This window comes from Gadus morhua, chromosome 6 (genome assembly GCF_902167405.1).
Source record: "Gadus morhua chromosome 6, gadMor3.0, whole genome shotgun sequence".
Classification (NCBI taxonomy): Eukaryota; Metazoa; Chordata; class Actinopteri; order Gadiformes; family Gadidae; genus Gadus; species Gadus morhua.
In genome coordinates this window covers 19,240,468-19,259,437 of record NC_044053.1, presented here as the reverse complement: position 1 = coordinate 19,259,437, position 18,970 = coordinate 19,240,468, and the positions used below count along the sequence as shown (strand labels likewise).

The 18,970-nt window shown below is 49.3% G+C and overlaps 3 protein-coding genes across 9 annotated transcripts in view; 1 reads left to right on the top strand and 2 right to left on the bottom strand.

The window, feature by feature from the left end:
• Positions 1-11,276, top strand: part of LOC115545129 (membrane-associated phosphatidylinositol transfer protein 2) — a 29,512-nt gene extending 18,236 nt beyond the window's left edge. For 2 of the 7 annotated variants that reach the window (XM_030357976.1, XM_030357975.1), the window contains 11 exons: positions 675-827; positions 1,863-2,027; positions 3,487-3,774; positions 4,413-4,561; positions 4,697-4,813; positions 5,495-5,611; positions 5,964-6,112; positions 6,584-6,733; positions 7,119-7,299; positions 7,998-8,126; positions 8,364-11,276. In XM_030357976.1, the coding sequence (XP_030213836.1) occupies positions 675-827; positions 1,863-2,027; positions 3,487-3,774; positions 4,413-4,561; positions 4,697-4,813; positions 5,495-5,611; positions 5,964-6,112; positions 6,584-6,733; positions 7,119-7,299; positions 7,998-8,126; positions 8,364-8,762 (1,997 nt within the window). In that variant the 3' untranslated portion in view covers positions 8,763-11,276. The remainder of the gene's footprint in view (positions 1-674; positions 828-1,862; positions 2,028-3,486; positions 3,775-4,412; positions 4,562-4,696; positions 4,814-5,494; positions 5,612-5,963; positions 6,113-6,583; positions 6,734-7,118; positions 7,300-7,997; positions 8,127-8,363) is intronic. The other 5 variants (XM_030357979.1, XM_030357978.1, XM_030357980.1 and 2 more) reach the window with 4 other exon arrangements.
• An 867-nt stretch (positions 11,277-12,143) lies between these two features.
• Positions 12,144-14,258, bottom strand: arl6ip4 (ADP-ribosylation factor-like 6 interacting protein 4). The gene is made up of 5 exons (XM_030358010.1): positions 13,948-14,258; positions 13,398-13,709; positions 13,191-13,308; positions 12,768-12,837; positions 12,144-12,686 (listed from the first exon to the last, which is right to left on the bottom strand). The coding sequence occupies exons 1-5, from the start codon at positions 14,123-14,125 to the stop codon at positions 12,630-12,632; spliced, it is 735 nt and encodes a 244-aa protein (XP_030213870.1). The 5' UTR covers positions 14,126-14,258; the 3' UTR covers positions 12,144-12,629.
• Positions 14,259-14,621: 363 nt separating this feature from the next.
• Positions 14,622-18,925, bottom strand: mthfd2 (methylenetetrahydrofolate dehydrogenase (NADP+ dependent) 2, methenyltetrahydrofolate cyclohydrolase). Its single transcript, XM_030358004.1, has 8 exons — positions 18,596-18,925; positions 17,180-17,364; positions 16,942-17,064; positions 16,615-16,767; positions 16,422-16,529; positions 16,151-16,243; positions 15,802-15,927; positions 14,622-15,269 (listed from the first exon to the last, which is right to left on the bottom strand). The coding sequence occupies exons 1-8, from the start codon at positions 18,673-18,675 to the stop codon at positions 15,121-15,123; spliced, it is 1,017 nt and encodes a 338-aa protein (XP_030213864.1). The 5' UTR covers positions 18,676-18,925; the 3' UTR covers positions 14,622-15,120.
• Positions 18,926-18,970: the final 45 nt, after the last annotated feature.

Sequence of the window (18,970 nt, the reverse complement as noted above, 5' to 3'; positions counted from 1 at the left end):
CTTCTTTTTTTGCGATGAGCTCTCCTCGCCGACCACACCCCTGGTCCTCTAGGGTGTACGGGGCTAAATGTTTTGTTGAGATTCACCCCAACAAGATGAAGATCATCTTAGGTTCCCGATGAGTAGGGCGTAGGCTGTCTGGGAACCGGGAGATGGAAAAGGGTTCTCTGCGGGTGTGTGTGGCGGCAGCGTACCGCATGCAGAGGTCTAGAGCTCCACCCGGCTCCCATGTCCTGTTCCTCATCTGTTCTTCTGTGTCTTCCTCCTTGTCCTTCCTCTCCTCTCTCTGTTTCCTGCTCCTGCGTCTTCGGGACCCGGCCCCCCTAACTTCCTGAACTCAACCCTTACCCCACCTCTCACCCCATCTCTCCCCCTGCCTCACCCCCTGACCTCAACCCAACCTTTACCTCACCTCTCACCCTACCTCACCCCCTGACCCCAACCCGATCCCTACCCCATCTCTAATACTACCCGATCTCTCACACTACCTCACCTCTCACCCTACCTTCCCCCCCCCCCCCACACCAACCCCGCCCCTACCCCATCCCTCACCCAACCTCTTCCCCTGACCTCAACCCCACCTTTATCTCACCTTAAACCCCCACTCCTACCTCACCCCACCCCACCCCTCCACGACCCCCACCCCTACTTCAACCCCCCCCCCCCCCCGGTAGTGGAGACAGTGCAGAGCAACGCCCCCCTGCTGCTCGACCCCGCCCCTCCCCTAGCGCTGCGCTACCCGGAGACCATCAGCGAGACCTGCTTCCCCGTGCCGCTGCTCCACTGGCCGGACGGGCCCCCCAGGGCCCCGCCCGCCGCCCCGGAGTGTGTGTAGCCTCTCCTGTATCTATCACCTCCGGCCGCCTACCACATCCCCATCACCGTGCCGGCTCCGCCGCCATCGCCACCTCCCCATCCCCATCTCCGCGCGTGTGTGTAGCCTCTCCTGTATCGGCCCCTCCGTCACCTCCCCCGGCCCCATCCCCATCACCGCGTGTGTGTGTTTGCCTCCTTCAGTGTGTTTCATCGCCTGTCCTTTCCCCGTTTCCACTGCTTTGGTTTGCTCTGTTGTGTCGTGAGTGAGGCACGTTCAGGGCATCTGCGATGTTGATAGTGAGTGCATCTCGCTGCCTAGTTCTGCTCTCTCCGTGCCAGTGTGCACGCTCCCCCAAGTTACCACTCAAATACGCAGTTTACTTGATGAAGAACAAAACCGATTCTCAAAGAAATGTTCTGAGTCGTTAGCAAACTGGTTCTGAGGAGGACCCTCCTATATCGGTCTCTCCCCGGATATGCCAACATAAATATATACTTGGAAACGCAAAAGTTACACTTATCCCCAACCTGCTCATGGAGAAGCTGGGTGACCTTCTAAAACATGTGTGTGTTTGTGGTCTTGTTTTTGTGTGTTCTTGCCGCGGTCCTGCGGTCACAAGGTCACAAGCGTTTCTTTTTGATGACCTTGTTTCAAGCGGGCTTTGAATGTGTTTGCGCTGAATGCCAATCCCATAATGTTTCCAGGGCAAGGTCGGCATGAGTTCTATGACCTCTATTAGTCATTTTAAGGTCAAAATGCTTGAATGACTAATGTTCACTTGACCAGATCACAGTACTATCAGCGCTGTGTGAGCATACAAGACCTTCAGGGCTGTATCAGAGATCGTCTACATCTGGCCGCTCCGTGGAAACCTTAAGGGCATGTCTTCATATAACCACAGTGTTTCCACGTCTCTTCGTAATCCCAGTGTTTTACGTCTCATCTCTGGGGCGCCATCGCCACCCCTTGACCATCCCTTGTCGTCGTCCCCCCTCCTCCCTGGGGCGTCTGTGTCTAACGGGATCTCCTTGTTTTGGCTCAATAGCGGATGTTGTTCAGTCTCATGGTGGTGTCTTCATGGACAGTTCGAACCCCACCTCCCCCGTACCGGGCCCCCACTCCAGGGGCCTGCGGCGGGCCAGTGAGGTCAGCATGGCCAGCCAGGTGTCAGGGATGGCAGACAGTTACACTGCCACCAACATAGCCAACAGTAAGTTATCACCCCCAACATGCTGCACTCCTCTCTCTCCCTCCCTCTCCTCTCTCTCCCTCTCCCTCTCACTCTCCCACTCGCAAAAAACACTCTCACGCTCCCTTCACTCTCTTTCTCTCTCTTTTTTATATCTCAGCTTCTTCTCACTCTGACTCTACACACACACTATCTCACAGGCCAAACAGGAGATAACAGGCTAGCAGAATCTAGCTATACAAACAGCAGCTAAAGAGGCCCGCAGAATCTAGGTAGATAAACAGTAACTAACCAGGCTAGCAGAATCTAGCTAGACAAACAGGCGCTAAACAGGCTAGCTGTTAGAACAATTATTTTGTATGTTTCATACGCGTGTCATGGAAATCGTAGAGGGATCCCAAAGAAGTTGGACCATTGACTTCATTGGCCAAATATGAATGAATGCAAATCCTTGACCAAAGACATGGTCCAAGTTTTACAGGATTTTTCATAGCTCATAGCTAACTTGGTAAACTGGGGCTAACCAGGCTAGCAGAACCTAGCAAGACTAAGTGGAGCTAGCTACCCAACTGACTAGCGGTTGCAGAGTATCCAAGGACATGATGCTGTCTCTAGCAACATGACTAGCCCATGTTGGCCAAATGTCTTCTGGTTAGACAAGCGTGTGACTAGAACTGCGATGAAAACGGTTGTAAATAAGCCTCTTCATAAGTATTCTGTAAGCGCTGGTAATGTTGAGGTCAAATGTTTGGTTACTGTGATGGAGACGGTTAAGTTAAGGTATAAGGTCAGAACTGCAAAGGCTGTAGCTATGTTGATCTGTTGCATTAGAGAGTGTCTTTGTGTTTGAGCTCTGAAGTTATTAGAATTTAGGTATGCATTAGTTCAGTCAGGGTTTGGCTTAGTCAGGGTAAGAAACCGATGGCAGCCTTCCGGTCATGTGGGCTCGTCATGTGGTCAATAGCAGGATGTATGTGGACGCTGTATATGGGATGTATATGTCTTCGGTTCTTACACATGTCCTTGTTACTCTTATCCACTGTCTCAATGTAAATGCAATCCGCTGTTGCTGCATTTATCAACCGTTTTGCGTTCTGCATGCAGACCCTGCCTCCCCTGGGTCGCTCCTGCATCCCCCTCCTCTTGCAGTGTTGCTCAGGCGGCCAGTCCTTTGTTGTGTTCAGTGTTCTGTTTTTGTCTGACCCTTCCCCCTTCCTCCCTCAGTTGCAGCACTTCCTCTCGGATGTTTACAAGAGCGCAGGCTCTAGCCTCTAGACACTTCTTAAGGTTCCACCTTCGGAAAGCTGCGTGCTTTGTGAAAACCGTCACTTTTAACCGTTGGTAACCTAGAGTTACACCGAGAGTTGTTTGTCACACCGTGCCTGTTATCGCCTAGGAGAGCTGTTATCGTCTCGTAGCCATCATCAGCTCACCAGCTCATCATCTCTCATGCTTTATTTCCCCCCCTCCTTGTCCGTAGAACGCTCGAGCCAAACTAACCAATCCAAAAGGTATAGCCTGTTGTCCCAACTCGCCCTCTCGTCGCAATTCTTCCTGAAGAGTCCGCCCAAGACACGTAGGAGGGACCGGCTCCAAGGCCCCCCAGACCCGGACCCGGCTCCGGGTCGGGCCCCTCCCCCGGAGCCCGATGAGGAGGGCTGCGCGGGCTGGGGCCCCAGCAGCCCGTGTGAGTCGTGTCCCTCCGTGGGGCTGGACCACGCCTTCTCGGACCTGATCTCCCTGGACTCCCAGGCCGAGGTGGACCAAGGTACTCCCGGGACGGGGGCTCTGCTCGGCCTCCGGTCGCCGGCCAGCAGCTTCCGGCCTCCTCTATCCTCTGGCCGCGTCCTCAGTCTAACCCACCACTCCTCCCCTCTCCCCGCTTTGTCTCTCTGCTGGTGCTGCTCACGGTGTTCGCTGGGACTCACGCTGTTCACTTGTTTGGGTTTTCTTGCCGTTCTCTGCGTCAGCGCCTCGGATCATAATAATTTCGGATCCGGTTTATTATGTCTGAGCGATCGTATCAGTTTTCCATAACCGGGTTCAGGACATCAATAAGAAGGTTCTCTTCAGATCTTTCCTTGCTCACGCCTAAACGTCCTCCACACCTTTAACCATCCTTCCTCACTCCCTTCTAATCCCTTTTCTGGATCATAAATCAGGTCAGATCCAGCGGTAAGCGGCTCGTCTTGCTCTCCTCTCGTTTTTACGAATCCTCTTCCAACGTGATTTCTAACGATTCCTCAAAGGGCATTCATTCTGTGCTACGCGCTGGAAGGTTGAATCCAGTGTGTATGTGGAGGAGAACACTCCGGTGTTGAAAGGCGCTTCCCATCCCCCTGATTAGCCCCGACCCACTATGTGGTTCAGTGTTCCCCGTGCGTAACACTGTGGTTCTCCTGTCAGTCGCAGCGCGCTGGTGGGGCACAAAGCGGATGGACTTTGCGCTGTACTGTCCGGACGCGCTCACGGCTTTCCCCACGGTGGCGCTGCCGCACCTCTTCCACGCCTCCTACTGGGAGTCCACCGACGTGGTGTCCTTCCTGCTGCGGCAGGTAAGACCTGGGCTGGAGCTCAAAGATCGACCCCCCCCCCCCCGGGACGGCGCACTCTGTGGGTAACACGAGTCACTGATCCTGTTGCTGTTTGTGATCAGGCGTAGGTGACTACTAAACGAGTTTGTGTTGAAGGTCATGAGACACGAGAACTCCAGTATCCTGGAGCTGGACGGGAAGGAGGTGTCAGAGTTCACCCCGTCCAAACCCCGGGAGAAGTGGCTCCGCAAGAGGACCCACGTCAAGATCCGGGTGAGAAGAAGATCAAATGATCCCACAAGTTCAAGAGAACACACAAGATTGCATGATACCACAACATAACATGAGATCCCATCAGAGTGGGGATCTCTAATGTGTGTCTCGTACACAAACACATAATAAGGGGATTCAAAAAGCAGAATTACATTTGAAATCAAAAAGGTTTTTTATTGAAATGGTACAAAATAAGGTGAAACATGTCTAGGGATAATAAATGTTTGAGTACAAGGATATGGTTCATGTCTAATTGGATGCGGTGAATCTGTCTGTGGGAGACTATATAGAGTCAAAGAGTGAGGATTGGGGGAAATAATTAGATAAAGCAAAGTGCCCATGTGAAAGAGTAAATTAATAGCGTGCCTGCATCAACCGAAAAGGGTGCCTACTTGAAGGAGAGCGAAAACCTGCTTATATAACCCCACCCCCAGTACTCAGGTGTGGTCAATTAGGTCATTATCATACTGAGGCCTAGCCCTGACCAAGTACAGTACAGAGTAAAGACCAGATCAGAGGAGGGGGAGGACCTTATATCTGTTGTATTGAGATCAGAGTTGGAACAGGCTTCAATCTGATAAGACATGATGTATACACAGCATTAACGCAATAAGACGCAGACACAGGTTCCCAACAGGGCAGGTTCCTGATATGCTCCCCTTTCTTTGTTTCCCTGGGCAGAACGTGACGGCCAACCACCGCTTGAGCGACGCCGTTTTCACGGAGGGCGGCCAGCAACTGCTGTCTGGTCGCTTCATGTACGGCCCGCTGGACATGGTCACCCTGACCGGGGAGAAGGTGGGTGATTTAATGCCTCCACCCGAGGACTGCTGCCACTCACACTGAATAAGCCCCGCCCCGTGAATAAGCCCCTCCCGTTCAATAAGCCCCTCCAAGTCAATAAGTCCCTCCCAGTCAATAAGCCCCTCCCGTTCAATAAGCCCCTCCAAGTCAATAAGTCCCTCCCAGTCAATAAGCCCCTCCCGTTCAATAAGCCCCTCCCAGTAAATAAGCCCCTCCCAGTGAGTAAGCCCATACCAGTCAATAAGCCACTCCCAGTGAATAAGCCCCTCCCAGGTAGGAGGCGGGAGAGTGTGGGTGTGTGTGCGTGCGGGAGTGTCTGTTAACTCACCCTGTGGCTGCGTTGCAGGTGGACCTCCACATCATGACGCAGCCCCCCTCGGGGGAGTGGGTGCACTTCGACACGGAGGTGACCAACAGCAGCGGGCGCGTCTCCTTCCTGCTGCCTGAGGACCGGCGCCTGGGGGTGGGGGTCTACCCCATCAAGATGGTGGTCCGGTGAGTCCGCCGAGCCTCTCCCCCCCCCCCCCCCCCCAGAGCTCACAGGGGGGGCATCAAGGAGTGCTTATGGATTGGAGTTAGACGAAGGGTGTCTTGTGGAACATGAAGGCCTCTTCTCTCTCTCCTCTCTTCTCTTTTCTCGATAGAGAGATATTTATCCAACCTTATTGTCATGCCCTGTTAATGAAAGACGTGTTGCCAAAGCATAAAAAATAAACAGACAAATTCATGTAGCTGATTCTGTACACAACCCTCATCTCTCCTTCAAGCTGTTGTTGGTGATTCTCTGTCACACCTGATGGACAATAAAGCAACCTGACTCCCTCTCTCTCTCTCTCTCTCCCCCTCCACCATCCCCTCCTGCCTCTCTCCCCCTCCACCCTCCCCTCCTGCCTCTCTCCCCCTCCCCTCCTGCCTCCCTCCACCCTCCCCTCCTGTCTCTCTCCCCCTCCACCCTCCCCCTCCCAGAGGGGACCACACCTTTGCAGACAGCTACCTGACGGTGCTGCCGCGGGGGACAGAGTTTGTGGTGTTCAGCATCGACGGCTCGTTCGCGGCGAGCGTCTCCATCATGGGCAGCGACCCCAAAGTGCGGGCGGGGGCGGTGGACGTGGTCCGGTGAGGAGCGAGCGGCTTCATAACCACTCAGTCAATAACACGACGATACACATCACCGCTGCACCTAGCTGATCATGAAAGGTCACACTTTATTAGTTCAAATAAGCAATAGAAAATGATAAGATCCGTTAACACAATATGTTGGACCATGACTCGTTATTATATGAACAGATCTGGGGGCGGTGGGGGGTAATGTTTGCACGTGATATCTTAGCTTTTTAAATTAGATGACTTTGTATGATGTACGCTCGTCTAGTTTTCCAATCGTCTAACTTTCTAACTCCAACCAAAGACAGCATGACGATGCTCTCCCCGAGGCCCCGCGGTAGAACGGTTTTGACCTCCATCGTGTGTGTGTGTGTGTGTGTGTGTCGTGTGGGAGCAGGCACTGGCAGGACCTGGGCTTCCTGATCATCTACGTGACGGGGCGGCCCGACATGCAGAAGCAGCGCGTGGTGGCCTGGCTCTCCCAGCACAACTTCCCCCATGGAATCGTGTCCTTCTGCGACGGCCTGGTCCACGACCCGCTCAGACACAAGGCCAACTTCCTCAAGTCCCTCACTGAGGTGGGCCAGGGACCGGGGGGGGGGGGGGGGGGGGTCTGGGAGGTCTGGACTGGGGGGTCTGAGAGGTCTGGGCCCCGGGAGGTCTGGAGGGTCTGAAAGGGTGTGCTGTCCGCGTGTTTGTAGAGGGTCGGCCTTCAGACTCACGAGTCTCTGGACTCCCTAGAGGCTGAGGACCTCCTCCAAGGTTTTGTTGCTAAAACTGAGAAAGTTTGTAAAACACCTGCCTTGCAAAAGCAATCAGGAGTCCTTAGAAGGCCCTTATGAGGGCAGCGACATGCAGTCGTTATTCACAGTCGTGCAATCACGTCTCACGTCTCTCAATAGACACACAAACGTCAGCGCCACCATTTCCGTTGAAGTAAAAACTTCCGTTGGTTAAAGCAAATTCCAAAGCAGCATAGCAGCAACCTCTCCAGAAAAAAACTGATCTAACCAGATGCTGTGTAACAAGGGTGGATAAAAAGTAACACAATCTTACAGCCTTAAGGTATAGGTCCATATTTTAGGAGCGGTTGAGTTGAGCCCAAAGCGCACACAGTGGTATTTTTGTTCATTTTTGTTCAGGACTATATATATTGCCAATCTGTTCGGTGCGCTACAAATATCCCCAGGAATAATGCATTTGCTGTGATGAACACACAAAGCCAGCGTTGTTCTCACAGACTCTCTATGCTCCTCTCGTCATGCGCGTCTGGCAGGCTAACATGAAGATATTCGCTGGCTACGGTTCAACCAAAGACATCTCGGTGTACACAGCCATCGGCCTGGGCCCCTCCCAGATCTACATCGTGGGCCGGCCCTCCAAGAAGATGCAGCAGCAGTGCCAGGTACCGCTCACCTCCAGCATCCAAAGCGCCGTGATCAGAGACTACTAAAGCGTTTGGAGCTCACTGAAGCCAACGCAAGTCAGAAATACCCGTTCCCTATATGTCTCCGTGAGCCATATACTGCTAACTTTCATGATCATCCCTCCCTCTCTGTCTCCCACCTCCTCCCCCTCTCTCTCACTGCTCTCCCCTCCCACCTCCTCCCTCTCTCTTTCTGCTCCTCCCCCCCCCCCCCAGTTCATCACGGAGGGCTACGCCGCCCACCTGTCCCAGCTGGAGTACCACCGGCACCGCGCGGCGCGGCCGGCCAAGGCCAGCGGCAGCGCCCGCATGGTGCTGCGCAAGGGCAGCTTCGGCCTGGGCGCCAGCAGCGACTTCCTGCGGAAGAGGAACCACCTGCTGCGCACCATCTCGGCCCAGCCCACGCCCAGCGCCCCCGCCGTGGCCCCGCCCGCCACCAGCCCCAGCGGCCGGCCCGAGCGCACGCAGAGCCAGTCGGACGGCGAGCGGCGGGAGCGGCTGGAGAGGGCCCCCGACCAGGGGCCAGGGCTGGGCCCCGGGGGGCGCAGCATGAGCATCACGGCCAACTGCTGGGGCCGCTCCAAGATGGAGCCCGCGCTCTTCAACCCCAAGTGAGGCTGAAGAGCGCGGGGATCAGCGGTCGCTTCCCTGGACCACGTGGAAGGAACCGCTTCTTATAAAGGGGGGGCCTCGACGAGTCACCATTTTAGGACGCGCAAAGATTTTTTTTTTTTTATACGATGTGTTCTTTTATTAAGATGGGATCAAACGCTGGCTCGCACCGGATTGAGTGGACGACTGTCGGTGCTACAAACTGTTTTTTAAAACGACACCATAAACGATCCCTACTTTTATCAACCAATCGCAACTTTTTTTTTTTCAAAGAAAATTAGGCATTTAGATATTTTTAAAAAAAATAACTTTATTTAGCAAGAACTTGTCCAATATCAGATCTCCCAAAGTGAAGGTCCTGACATTTATCTACTTGTAAACTACTGGGTATATATTTATGTGTCTTTAATACAACATGGCCACCCAGCAGTGTGCCGTCTTACAACAAGGAACGGGTTGATGAAGACCGGCTTCCCTGGTGGCCGGCGGCTGAACTGATCCTCCCCACCCTCCCCTGCTGAGGCTGACGGCTCGCAGCCTGCTAGTAACATTAAGCTCTGCTATAAATGAAGTGCTATTTAAGGACGGGCCTCGTATGTCCTGGCAGATGATCCTGACCTCCAGGAAGTGGACTGGTTCTTTTCCTGGTAATATCCTCCATCCAACCCCACGACTTCTAGCCATCGTTGGTAGATATTGTGAACATTTAGGCACTTTACCGATTTAGTGTGCTGTCAGTTATTTTAGTTATTTAGCAATGATTTTAAAGGATTTAATGTAATATCCTGCTGGCAAATATTATTGAAAACAATGGCAGCAATGTCAAGCGTTGCTGGCATTTGTACTTTTATGGCCACAGAAACAATCTATGCATTTACGTTCTTCCCTGTTTTACTGACTCCTCCCAGACTCAGGATACTCTGAACATAAGGGGGAGAAAAGATTGAGAAAACCACTGAATTTGACCCTTAGACTAAGGTGACAGTTGAGTGTTCCTGTTTCCGGTGGTGTTTCGACATGTTGCAGTGCGACAGTGTGAGCGATGGGGCCGACCTGTCACTGCTCCAGTGGTCCACTGCTGTGGGGTTGTGCCAAATCCAAAAGCTGGAGAGCGATCCGCTGTATGTGTCTCCAGAGCTGAGCCCACAGGGCCTGTAAATAGTGTTCTGTCACGCTGTTTTGGAGCGTACATCTGGTTGCTGGATCCTCTTAGGGACTCGAGTGTCGTCCGGACCAAACGGCACCAATTCAGTACACCTTACATTTTAATTATTGCTATTTAAATGAAAACAGATCTTCAAGCAAACAGATTTTATGGGGAGGGTGTTTTCAGTTTATTTTAGCTGGTTTATTGTGATTCATTGTAGACATTTTTTCTGTACTTAATTTGCAGTAGCCAATACTAATGTCTCTGCCTGGCACAGTATTGTCCCTGTAATATCTGGGTTATGCTTTCCAATCACCAGAATTGCATTAATGGTATAGTATAGTATAGCGTATGATTATTCCGATTATTTTGGAAATGTCAAAGTATGGTCATCCTGTTGGTATTCCTACGCTGTAAATGAGGCAATGAATGTGTTTCTAGATACTTATTTTTAGGTTAAGGTTGCTCTGACAATTGCAACATCTTCACAGCAAATTGGCGAGTTGTAAAATTCTGTACAATATGCTTCAAAGTTTTAAATTCAACAGGGTTTAGAGTTCATGCTGTGCCGTTTGGTCTAAGTGGAAAAAACCCATCTTTGGGTTTAATCGTTCAAACTCTGTACAATGAGCCGCTCTGAGGGCATAGAGCAAACGTCGGCAGAAATGTGCAATACTCTCCTCTCCACACCACAGAGAAGGCCCTGCTTAGAATGTGAAGATGCTTTGACAATCAGGTGAAGGCCCAGATCTAAAGATAGTCCCTGGGCAGGCACGGGCTGGCTGATCTGTCAGGTGACGTGTGGAGGTTTCTGATTGGTCACGCAGGGGGTCAGATGAGTCATCTTCTCAGACCGATTGGACAGACAGATTTAACTCAACACATGGAAGGAAGGACATTGACAAAAGATGATTACAAAAAGCTAAGGCCCAGACTATTGTTTGTCTAGAAGATTAAGACTTAATTTGCAACATTGACTACCACAACGTTGCCTCTATCTGTGGATGGTACGCCGTACCAGAGCCTATTGGAGAGAATATCTGTTTACTGTGTCAAAATCGTCAGAAATACATCCTAATTTACTTCAAAGCACAGAACTGTTATTACAACAAGTGTAAAAAAACACCATTTGAGATGGTGTTGGAAGACTGCGTTCTTCCATACATGTAAATAACTACCCAGTGGGAGCGCTCTCCTACTCTTAATGTATGCAACACTCTTATGACCCTGGTTGTGGGAGATGTATTTGGTCATCAACTAAAAATCCAGAATAGGCAACGTTGAATAAAAATTGTCACTGCTACTAAAGATCACCCATCATGTACACATTTGATCGAGAAAATTAAAGTCTGTATAATATGTGCACTCAAGCCAAGCGTCTTGGCAGTCCGTTCTGGTTCTGCTACAGACACAGAAAATAACGGCCTTTATGTTCCCTCTCCCTGCCTTACAACCCCCCTCCTAACCGGGTGTGGGTTATCCAAGCTGCTTCACCAGTAGTATTTTAAGGTGACCTTGTGGACAGGGGGCAGAACATCAATGCACAGTGTGCCATACAGTAAAACAAGGACACGTTACTTTACCAGAAAACTGGATGTTTCAGTTAATGTAAAACACAAGTTAAAAATATATTGTCTATTTTTAACATGTTGAGAGGATATGCTAGCTTACAAAACAAGGGGTTTCATTAATCCGAAGAACTATTTTTAACTTGATAATATAACATCCAATAGTCTGACCATGTTCTGCCACTCCTAGTGCACAGATGGCTTACACGCTGAGATGTAAATACAATGCATTTGTAAAAGCTTGGGAAATATTTTCATTGCACAAGCAGTTTTTTTTTTGGTTTTGGATACCTTGATTTTATCCATTCCCATGTTTGTATGTACAATGTGTAAATAACATGAACTACTAAAGAAATATTGTCTTTTTTGGGCATCCCTTCAGTTGAGAACCAAAAATGTTATCTTGTTCTTTACTGCTCATAATACAATGGACAGTGTGAAAATGGTCCTACAAAATGCATCCTGTAAATGTAAATCCTTTAATTAGTATTTCCATATTAGACACACATAATGGCCGGTTGGTGCATGGGAAAGCATGAAGGCCTGTCAGCATCTCTCCACAGCCTGATCAGGTATGCGGTCCAAGCAGTTTTCCACCTCTGTAGCTGCAGTTTCTTTATGACCATGAGCAGTGATAAAGGTTTGTAGACATAAATAGAATGACTACAATTTTTGATTTCTGAAAATTAGTTTTATTTCTTGTTGAGGACTTCAAATAGCATTACCCCAGAAAGTTGTTCATATGAATGTACAGCTCATAGTTGAATAAAAAAAAAAATCATTTAACATTAAAAAAAAGTAAAAAAAACAAGGTAACAAGATTGACATCTTTAAAGTGTCTAGGCTTGCTAATCTGCATTCCGGGCATCAAAGCAGATCGGCTGCTGGCATGTTTCAGCCAGGCGGCGGTCATACAGTGCACTTAAAACAGTAAAACTACTGCACTGCAGTAGAGTGACTTTACCTCTGACATAACTACCTTTACCACACTGCACTGCAGTAGAGTGAATTAATCTCCCTGACATAACTAGACAACACTAGGCGTGAGCGGCTGCCTGGCCATTACGAGGGCCGGGTCCTTCTCCCCACACTTCAACAACTATATCAGCTTGGGAGGCAGCCCTCTTGAAGTGCCTTCAGCCCGTGGCCTCCTGTCTACCTGTTGAGGCCCATCTTCTTCTGGAAGGCGTTTCCGTCTCCCTTGGTCGATTGCTACAGTGAGTGACATGGTTAAGTCACTGAACATAACTGAGTTAATGAAATAACATTCCAAACAGTCGTTGAATGAGTTACCTTATTGATCTCTTTGTGTTTCTCCTTAGTGACCATCTCCTCGATGATCTCCCCTTCTCCCCTCACCAGTCTGAGGAAACAAGATCTTTCATTTATTTCCCTATCCATTGAATGTTCAGCAATGAAACTAAGGAGATCCAAGCTGGATCCTAACCAGATGATCAAAACGGCTAAGAGCCCCGCGGCCCGATCTGACCGTCTATCGCGTCAGACTGAGAAATAATAATAAAATCAACCACAACTGTTTTAAATCAAGGTTACTGTTATCTTTCTTACAATGAAAGAAGCAGGCCTGTTCCGAGTCTTGCGGCTCTGCTGCGTTGGGGTTAGTGCAACCCTGTTATTTTGGAACGACAAGAGACGTTGTCCCAGTCGGCCAACAGCGGCCCACCTAAGTAAAAGCTGGGCGCATGTTCAACAGACCTGGTGCGCCCTGACTCGTGGTCCACCACCCTGCGGATGATGCTCTGTCGGGCCTCGTACTCCTCCTTGGTCAGGGGCCTCTTTGTGGACAGCCGGGCCTTCTGCTCATCCGTCATCACTGGAGACACAAAGTGTACATTATTATGACCACACTTTCAGGGTGTTACATTATGGTTCAGTTACTTGAACACATGTTGGAGGACGTACCAGGCCCGAGTTCCGCCGCTGCGTCGTCGCTCTGCCAGGTCTCAAGGAAGGACGGGACCACCTCCACCGCCACCGGTGGGGGCGGGATGGGAGCCTCCGTCTTCTTGGCCAATTTTTTGGCCAATTTCTTTTCCTTCTTCTTCTCCTTCTTCTTTAGCTTTTTGAGCTTTGCCTTTTCTTTTTTCAGCTTCCTCTTTTTCGCCTTCTTTTTCTTCCGCTTCGCTTTTTCATCACTTGAAGTTGAGGAGGATGATGAACTGGACGACGAGGATGACGAGGAACTTCGTTTTCTTTTCTTTTTGGTTTTAGTATCTGCAGCACAAGGGAATTTGAGTAGAACATTCACGATCGGTACAAAGCATTAAAAAGAGTATACATTAAAGTAACAAGGAGACATATTACAACATTCAGCGATTCCATCTTCATGTGTCCACTGCTAACAGTTAGCATTGGCGAGCTAACATCAGGCCTCATTGAGCAGGCATCGAACTATAGTTCAGCATCGCTATCTTTCATTTAATATATTTTAGTATCATCACATATGAGTCACCTTGGCTTTTGCGAGAAGTCGATTTGGAGGATTTAGGACTCCGGCTTCTGCTGGAGGAACTGGATGAGGAGGACGACGAGGAAGAGGACCTCTTCCTGCTCTTCTTTTTGTCTTCTTTCCTCTTCCTCCCGGGGATGGAAGATCCTTCTGCCAGCTGTTCAATCGAACCGCGGTCCATCGTTTACTTAAAAATGCTTCCAAAACATAAGATGGATAAAAGGTTTAAATTTCAAACGTGTGTAAACTCAGCGCCGCCAGCTTTGTGTTTAGCGGATGTGTCCGCTTGCTTATTATTTCCGCAAGAACAGCTTCCATGATATATAGTTCCTAGGCCCAGCCCAAAAACGTATTATCGTCGTGTTTAAACTCGTTTTTTTAAAGCCTAACCCCTATTAAATTATATATCGATTTTATTATAAGGTTTGTTAAACCACCATGTACTGCTTGCAATTTGTTTAGAACAAATAGTGCTGCCGTGTCTGATTACGTAATCATTTTGTAGCCGGCCCGCCTACAAGAAACTATTGCAATTACAAGAAAAAGGCTTATAGTCTACCTTCTTTTTCCAATTACGCATAGATTCCTAAATAATGTTACCACACCCAATGTCCAACCGAATGTACACCTTCAAGTTGTAATAAGATTAACAAACAAATAATAACAATAGCACAAAGAAGCATTTGGAATATTTATTTCAAAATATTGCCTACAAATGCATACGAGAGCCCTTTAGCTTTCTGAAAAAAATATAAACAAACTCACAACCGGGCATTGTCCAGAATTCCTTGCCAAATCAACATTACATACTGCTGCCTCGTGTGCCTTTTAAATATTAAATTATGTGGATATACAAATAAACAATTTTAAACTTCTCCCAAGTATAAAATCCTGTTGAGGTGGGATGAATACTGGCAAATCGTTCAACTGTGAACAAACTTGCATGAAATAAATGTAACCACCTTTAGTGTTAAAAGTAACGAGGATCTTGAGGCAGTGTGTAACGTCACTGTGATCCGAACGTAACAGGCTGGCATCGTATCACATCTTTGATTTGGGACAAAAACAACTTAAAACCAGGGGGTTAAAAGGGTAAAATCAAAAAACAGTTTTGGAGGGCAGTGTGATTCAATAGTGGAATGTACTGGGCTGATGGGTCCGTGCAGCGCGGGGTCTCTACGACAGGGCGGCCATGCGGACCCTCTCGGGGGGGTACAGCAGCACATTCTTGGCCGCCTTGATGGTGTTCTTCATGAGCATGGCCACCGTCATGGGGCCAACCCCCCCGGGCACCGGGGTGATGAAGCTTGCCTTCTGTCGAACACCTGAAACCAAACAGGAGACGTTACGCTCGGGAATGAAACGTTGGAATCTAGAACAGGGCATACATCACAGACTTAGGGAGTCGTTTTTGCCCTCTCTGCTAAAGGTAAATAATGTAAATGTAAATTAAGCATTAAATTCTCAAAGCTATAGAAGGCACTTTATTTAAGAAGTATTATTGGTCATCTTATATTTATCCCGAAAGCATTCAGTAATCAAATGCTCAGACAAATATAAAAGATATAGAAAATTGAATCGGTGGCTGTCAAAGGCCTGTAATAAGACATTGCAACCATGTAATTAGACCCTAATTAAATGAGGGCACTACGCTCGTTGCTCGTGACCAGTCACACGGTTTCCCCCGGTCATCTCCCCAAGCTTTAATGCACAACGTTCGGTTTCCCCTGGTCATTACCCCAGCTTTAATGCACAACGTTCGGTTTCCCCTGGTCATTACCCCAGCTTTAATGCACAACGTTCGGTTTCCCCTGGTCATTACCACAGGTTTAATGCTCACGTTCTGTTTCTGCTTACCTTCAAAGTCCACGTCTCCCACCAGCCGGCTCTTGCCCGTCTCGGGGTCCAGCACTCTGTTGATCCCAACGTCGATGACGGCCGCTCCTTCTTTGATCATGTCCGCCGTGATCAGGTTTGGAATCCCTGTAACAAGATTACACCGTTAGGGGACCCACGGATAGAAATAAACTGAAAGAGGACCTCTAGATACAGAGTAAAAGCCCTCCCCAGTGAAGATTCTTTCACTTAGCTCTGCTAACTAGCCCGACGCACAGCTACAAACAAGGTATAACACTAGTAATGCTAAAACACTTTGACATTTTATTAAACCACATGTTTTTAACTATTTCAGTAACCAGACCCCTACCTGCCGCGGCAACGATGATGTCAGCAATCTTAGTGTGCTGCCGGAGCTGGTCTATAGGAGTGTAGCGGTGAGTGATGGTAACGGTGGCGTCTCCTGAAGAGACACAGAAACAAAATAACATGAGCATGTGAAATCCCTATTCCCCCACACACACACACACACACACACACACACACACACACACACACACACACACACACACACACACACACACACACACACACACACACACACACACACACACACACACACACACACACACACAACTCACCGCCAGGCCTTTCATGCCGCCCGTCCGTGTGCAGCAGCATGGCGATCGGCATGCCCACGTTTTTGGAGCGGCCGGCGACCAGAACATTCTTTCCAAGGGTAGGAATACCTGAGACGGAGGGGGAGAAACACGTCAGAGGAAAGCCCCATCCTCAGGTGAAGAGGAGATGGGCGGGGTCTGTCTCTCCACCCACCTGTGCGTTTGATGATCTCCATGACCCCCCAGGGAGTGGCGGGCAACATGGTGGACTGGTCCAGGCACATGCGGCCCACGTTGACCACATGGAAACCGTCCACATCCTTGCTGGGGGACACGGCGTTGCAGATTCTGCGTTCGTCGATGTGATCTGGTAGATCAGACACAAGCGATTTAAGACCCCCGTGAAAACAATGTACACAGAGTTCCCTATGCAAAGGGCCCACAAATCAGGGCCTGCGACTTGTGCTGCTAGGAACAGATACTCTGCCTAGGAATAATGGATAAATGTTCATGAGTTGTGGTTCTGCTGGCGAGTGTCTACCTGGCAGAGGTAGCTGGATCAGGAGGCCGTCGACCTGATGGTCCGTGTTGAGTTTATAAATTAAATCCAGCAGCTCTTCTTCGCTGGTGCTTGAGGACTTTAGGATGGTCTCGCTGCTGATTCCTACAAGGCAGTGAGGAGATGTAGTACCATTAGCCAAAAACGAATGGTAACAAACAGAAAAAAAAATATATAGTATAGTTATTTATGTGTAAAACCCCCATTTATTTTTGCTTACCGACATCGGCGGCCGAGCGTGTCTTGTTGAGGACGTAGGAGTGACTGGCGGGGTTGTCCCCCACCAGCACAACGCTGAGGTGGGGCCTCCTGTGGCCGGACAACACCCAGTTATCCACGTCGACCCGGGCCTCCTCACGGATCTGTCGTGCTAGCTTTCTCCCCGAGATGACTACAGCCTCCTGTCTGGCGAGGGAGCGATAGGGCAGATGAGCAGGAGGCCAGAACATCATCCCACACCAGTCATCATGATATGGCAGGTCAGCCATTTTGTTATCCAAAACTATCTTATCAACTCTTGCAGCCTGGAGGCCGGGGACCAAGTATAGAGCAAGGAGCCCGCACGGATATAAATAGGTGTAAGGAAAGCTTATTGCTGCAAGTGGAGCGTTTACTAGTCGCAGCCAAATGGGCAGCAAGTTTCCTGCAAGGTTTGTTGAAGTTGTGGGTGGTGTCACATTTCAACACCATGTGTTGAGAGTGGGCACTTACGCAAGATGGCAAGAAAACACAATTAACATCAGAAGATTGATGAGCCATTAAAACCTTATGTAACCCTCCCTTTCTTTCTTCTGGCCCCGACAATTAGACGCCCCGAAAGAAAGTATTAACACTTTGTACTGATCCATCAGCAGTCTGGAGCCAAGCTCTGCATTGCTGCCCGGTGTCCTAGTGACCGAGCTTTGTAAAACGGGTTATTCAAATAGATTTCAATAGTTGAAATTAACATCTAGATTACAACGTAACTTTCTACACTAGCGTGAAAACAGCGGACAGCCATCTCAACTCCCAGTGGATTCAAGTTATGGGAAACAATGGGTTTTAATGCATTTTGGGATTGCAAAGATTGCATCTTTAGGATTATTTATCGGTTGGTATGATTTTGATGCGTTTTGTTTCAATGTTCTACCATTTTCTGCCAATTGCGTGTGAAAAGTTTCAATAATGTCCACATTTTATACAAGGTTTGGGTTTTAGGACAATCAGATCATCAGTCGGACTTTCATATCAAATCAACTTTCACACGAAAGATGGAAATTAATCTGAATATTAACCATCATCCACTCGTATGCTGTCTATTTACCAACACTATGCCGCCGCTATCCCCGCCCCTCGGGAGTGCAAGCGACGGCAGCGATTTCATCAGCCGCCGCTCGCTGCAGTTTTACCGGCGCGCCGCTAGGGGCGCACGAAAATCCTCTCAAAACAACTCAATATTTTGGCGCTCGCCGTAATAAACTGGTATATGTATCGGCTATCACGCACAAAATGTGATTACAGAAATTGAGACGTAACCATACCAAGTTGACAGTGTAAACACAACATACACCGATCAATCCAAGCTAACCCTCATTCAAGTCCATTAAACGGAAATACTACATCGAGTAACCGTCTATTACCGAAACTACGGGCTCACCTGATGGCGGACGTGTGCAGACTGCACAACTGTTGCTGTGAGTGCTGACACAGTTTACGAAGAGCTCTTAAGGTTGCCATCGTGGTCTGAAGACAGGAGACGGCGAGGATGGGGGGACAGAGCAGCGCCTGTGAACCGTGGGACGTGTGGACGGAATATATAGTTCCTCCGTCACCGCACGGGGGGGCCTACGTCAACGAGGCGGGGCGAAGGGTTGCTCAAGCCGAGGAGACGAGGAGCTCATCAGGGATGCTCGATTTAGAACCCGTGTCGCGTCATCCGGGCGGAGCACACCACTAGGGGCGCACCACTAGGGTTGGGCACACCGGTTGTCGCCCTCTACCGGAGCTCATCCGGGAGGAGCGGCGTCTACGA

Excerpts from the sequence above, each read along its gene's own strand:
- arl6ip4 (XM_030358010.1), bottom strand. The coding sequence starts at position 14,125 with ATGGACCGCGGTTCGATTGAACAGCTGGCAGAAGGATCTTCCATCCCC. Across the intron at positions 13,309-13,397 it reads AGCGGCGGAACTCGGGCCTG|TGATGACGGATGAGCAGAAG; the intron begins GTACGTCCTCCA and ends TTGTGTCTCCAG. Across the intron at positions 12,838-13,190 it reads CACGAGTCAGGGCGCACCAG|ACTGGTGAGGGGAGAAGGGG; the intron begins GTCTGTTGAACA and ends TTGTTTCCTCAG.
- mthfd2 (XM_030358004.1), bottom strand. The coding sequence starts at position 18,675 with ATGGCAACCTTAAGAGCTCTTCGTAAACTGTGTCAGCACTCACAGCAA. Across the intron at positions 17,365-18,595 it reads CTGCACACGTCCGCCATCAG|ACAGGAGGCTGTAGTCATCT; the intron begins GTGAGCCCGTAG and ends CTCCCTCGCCAG. Across the intron at positions 17,065-17,179 it reads ACGCTCGGCCGCCGATGTCG|GAATCAGCAGCGAGACCATC; the intron begins GTAAGCAAAAAT and ends ACTGCCTTGTAG.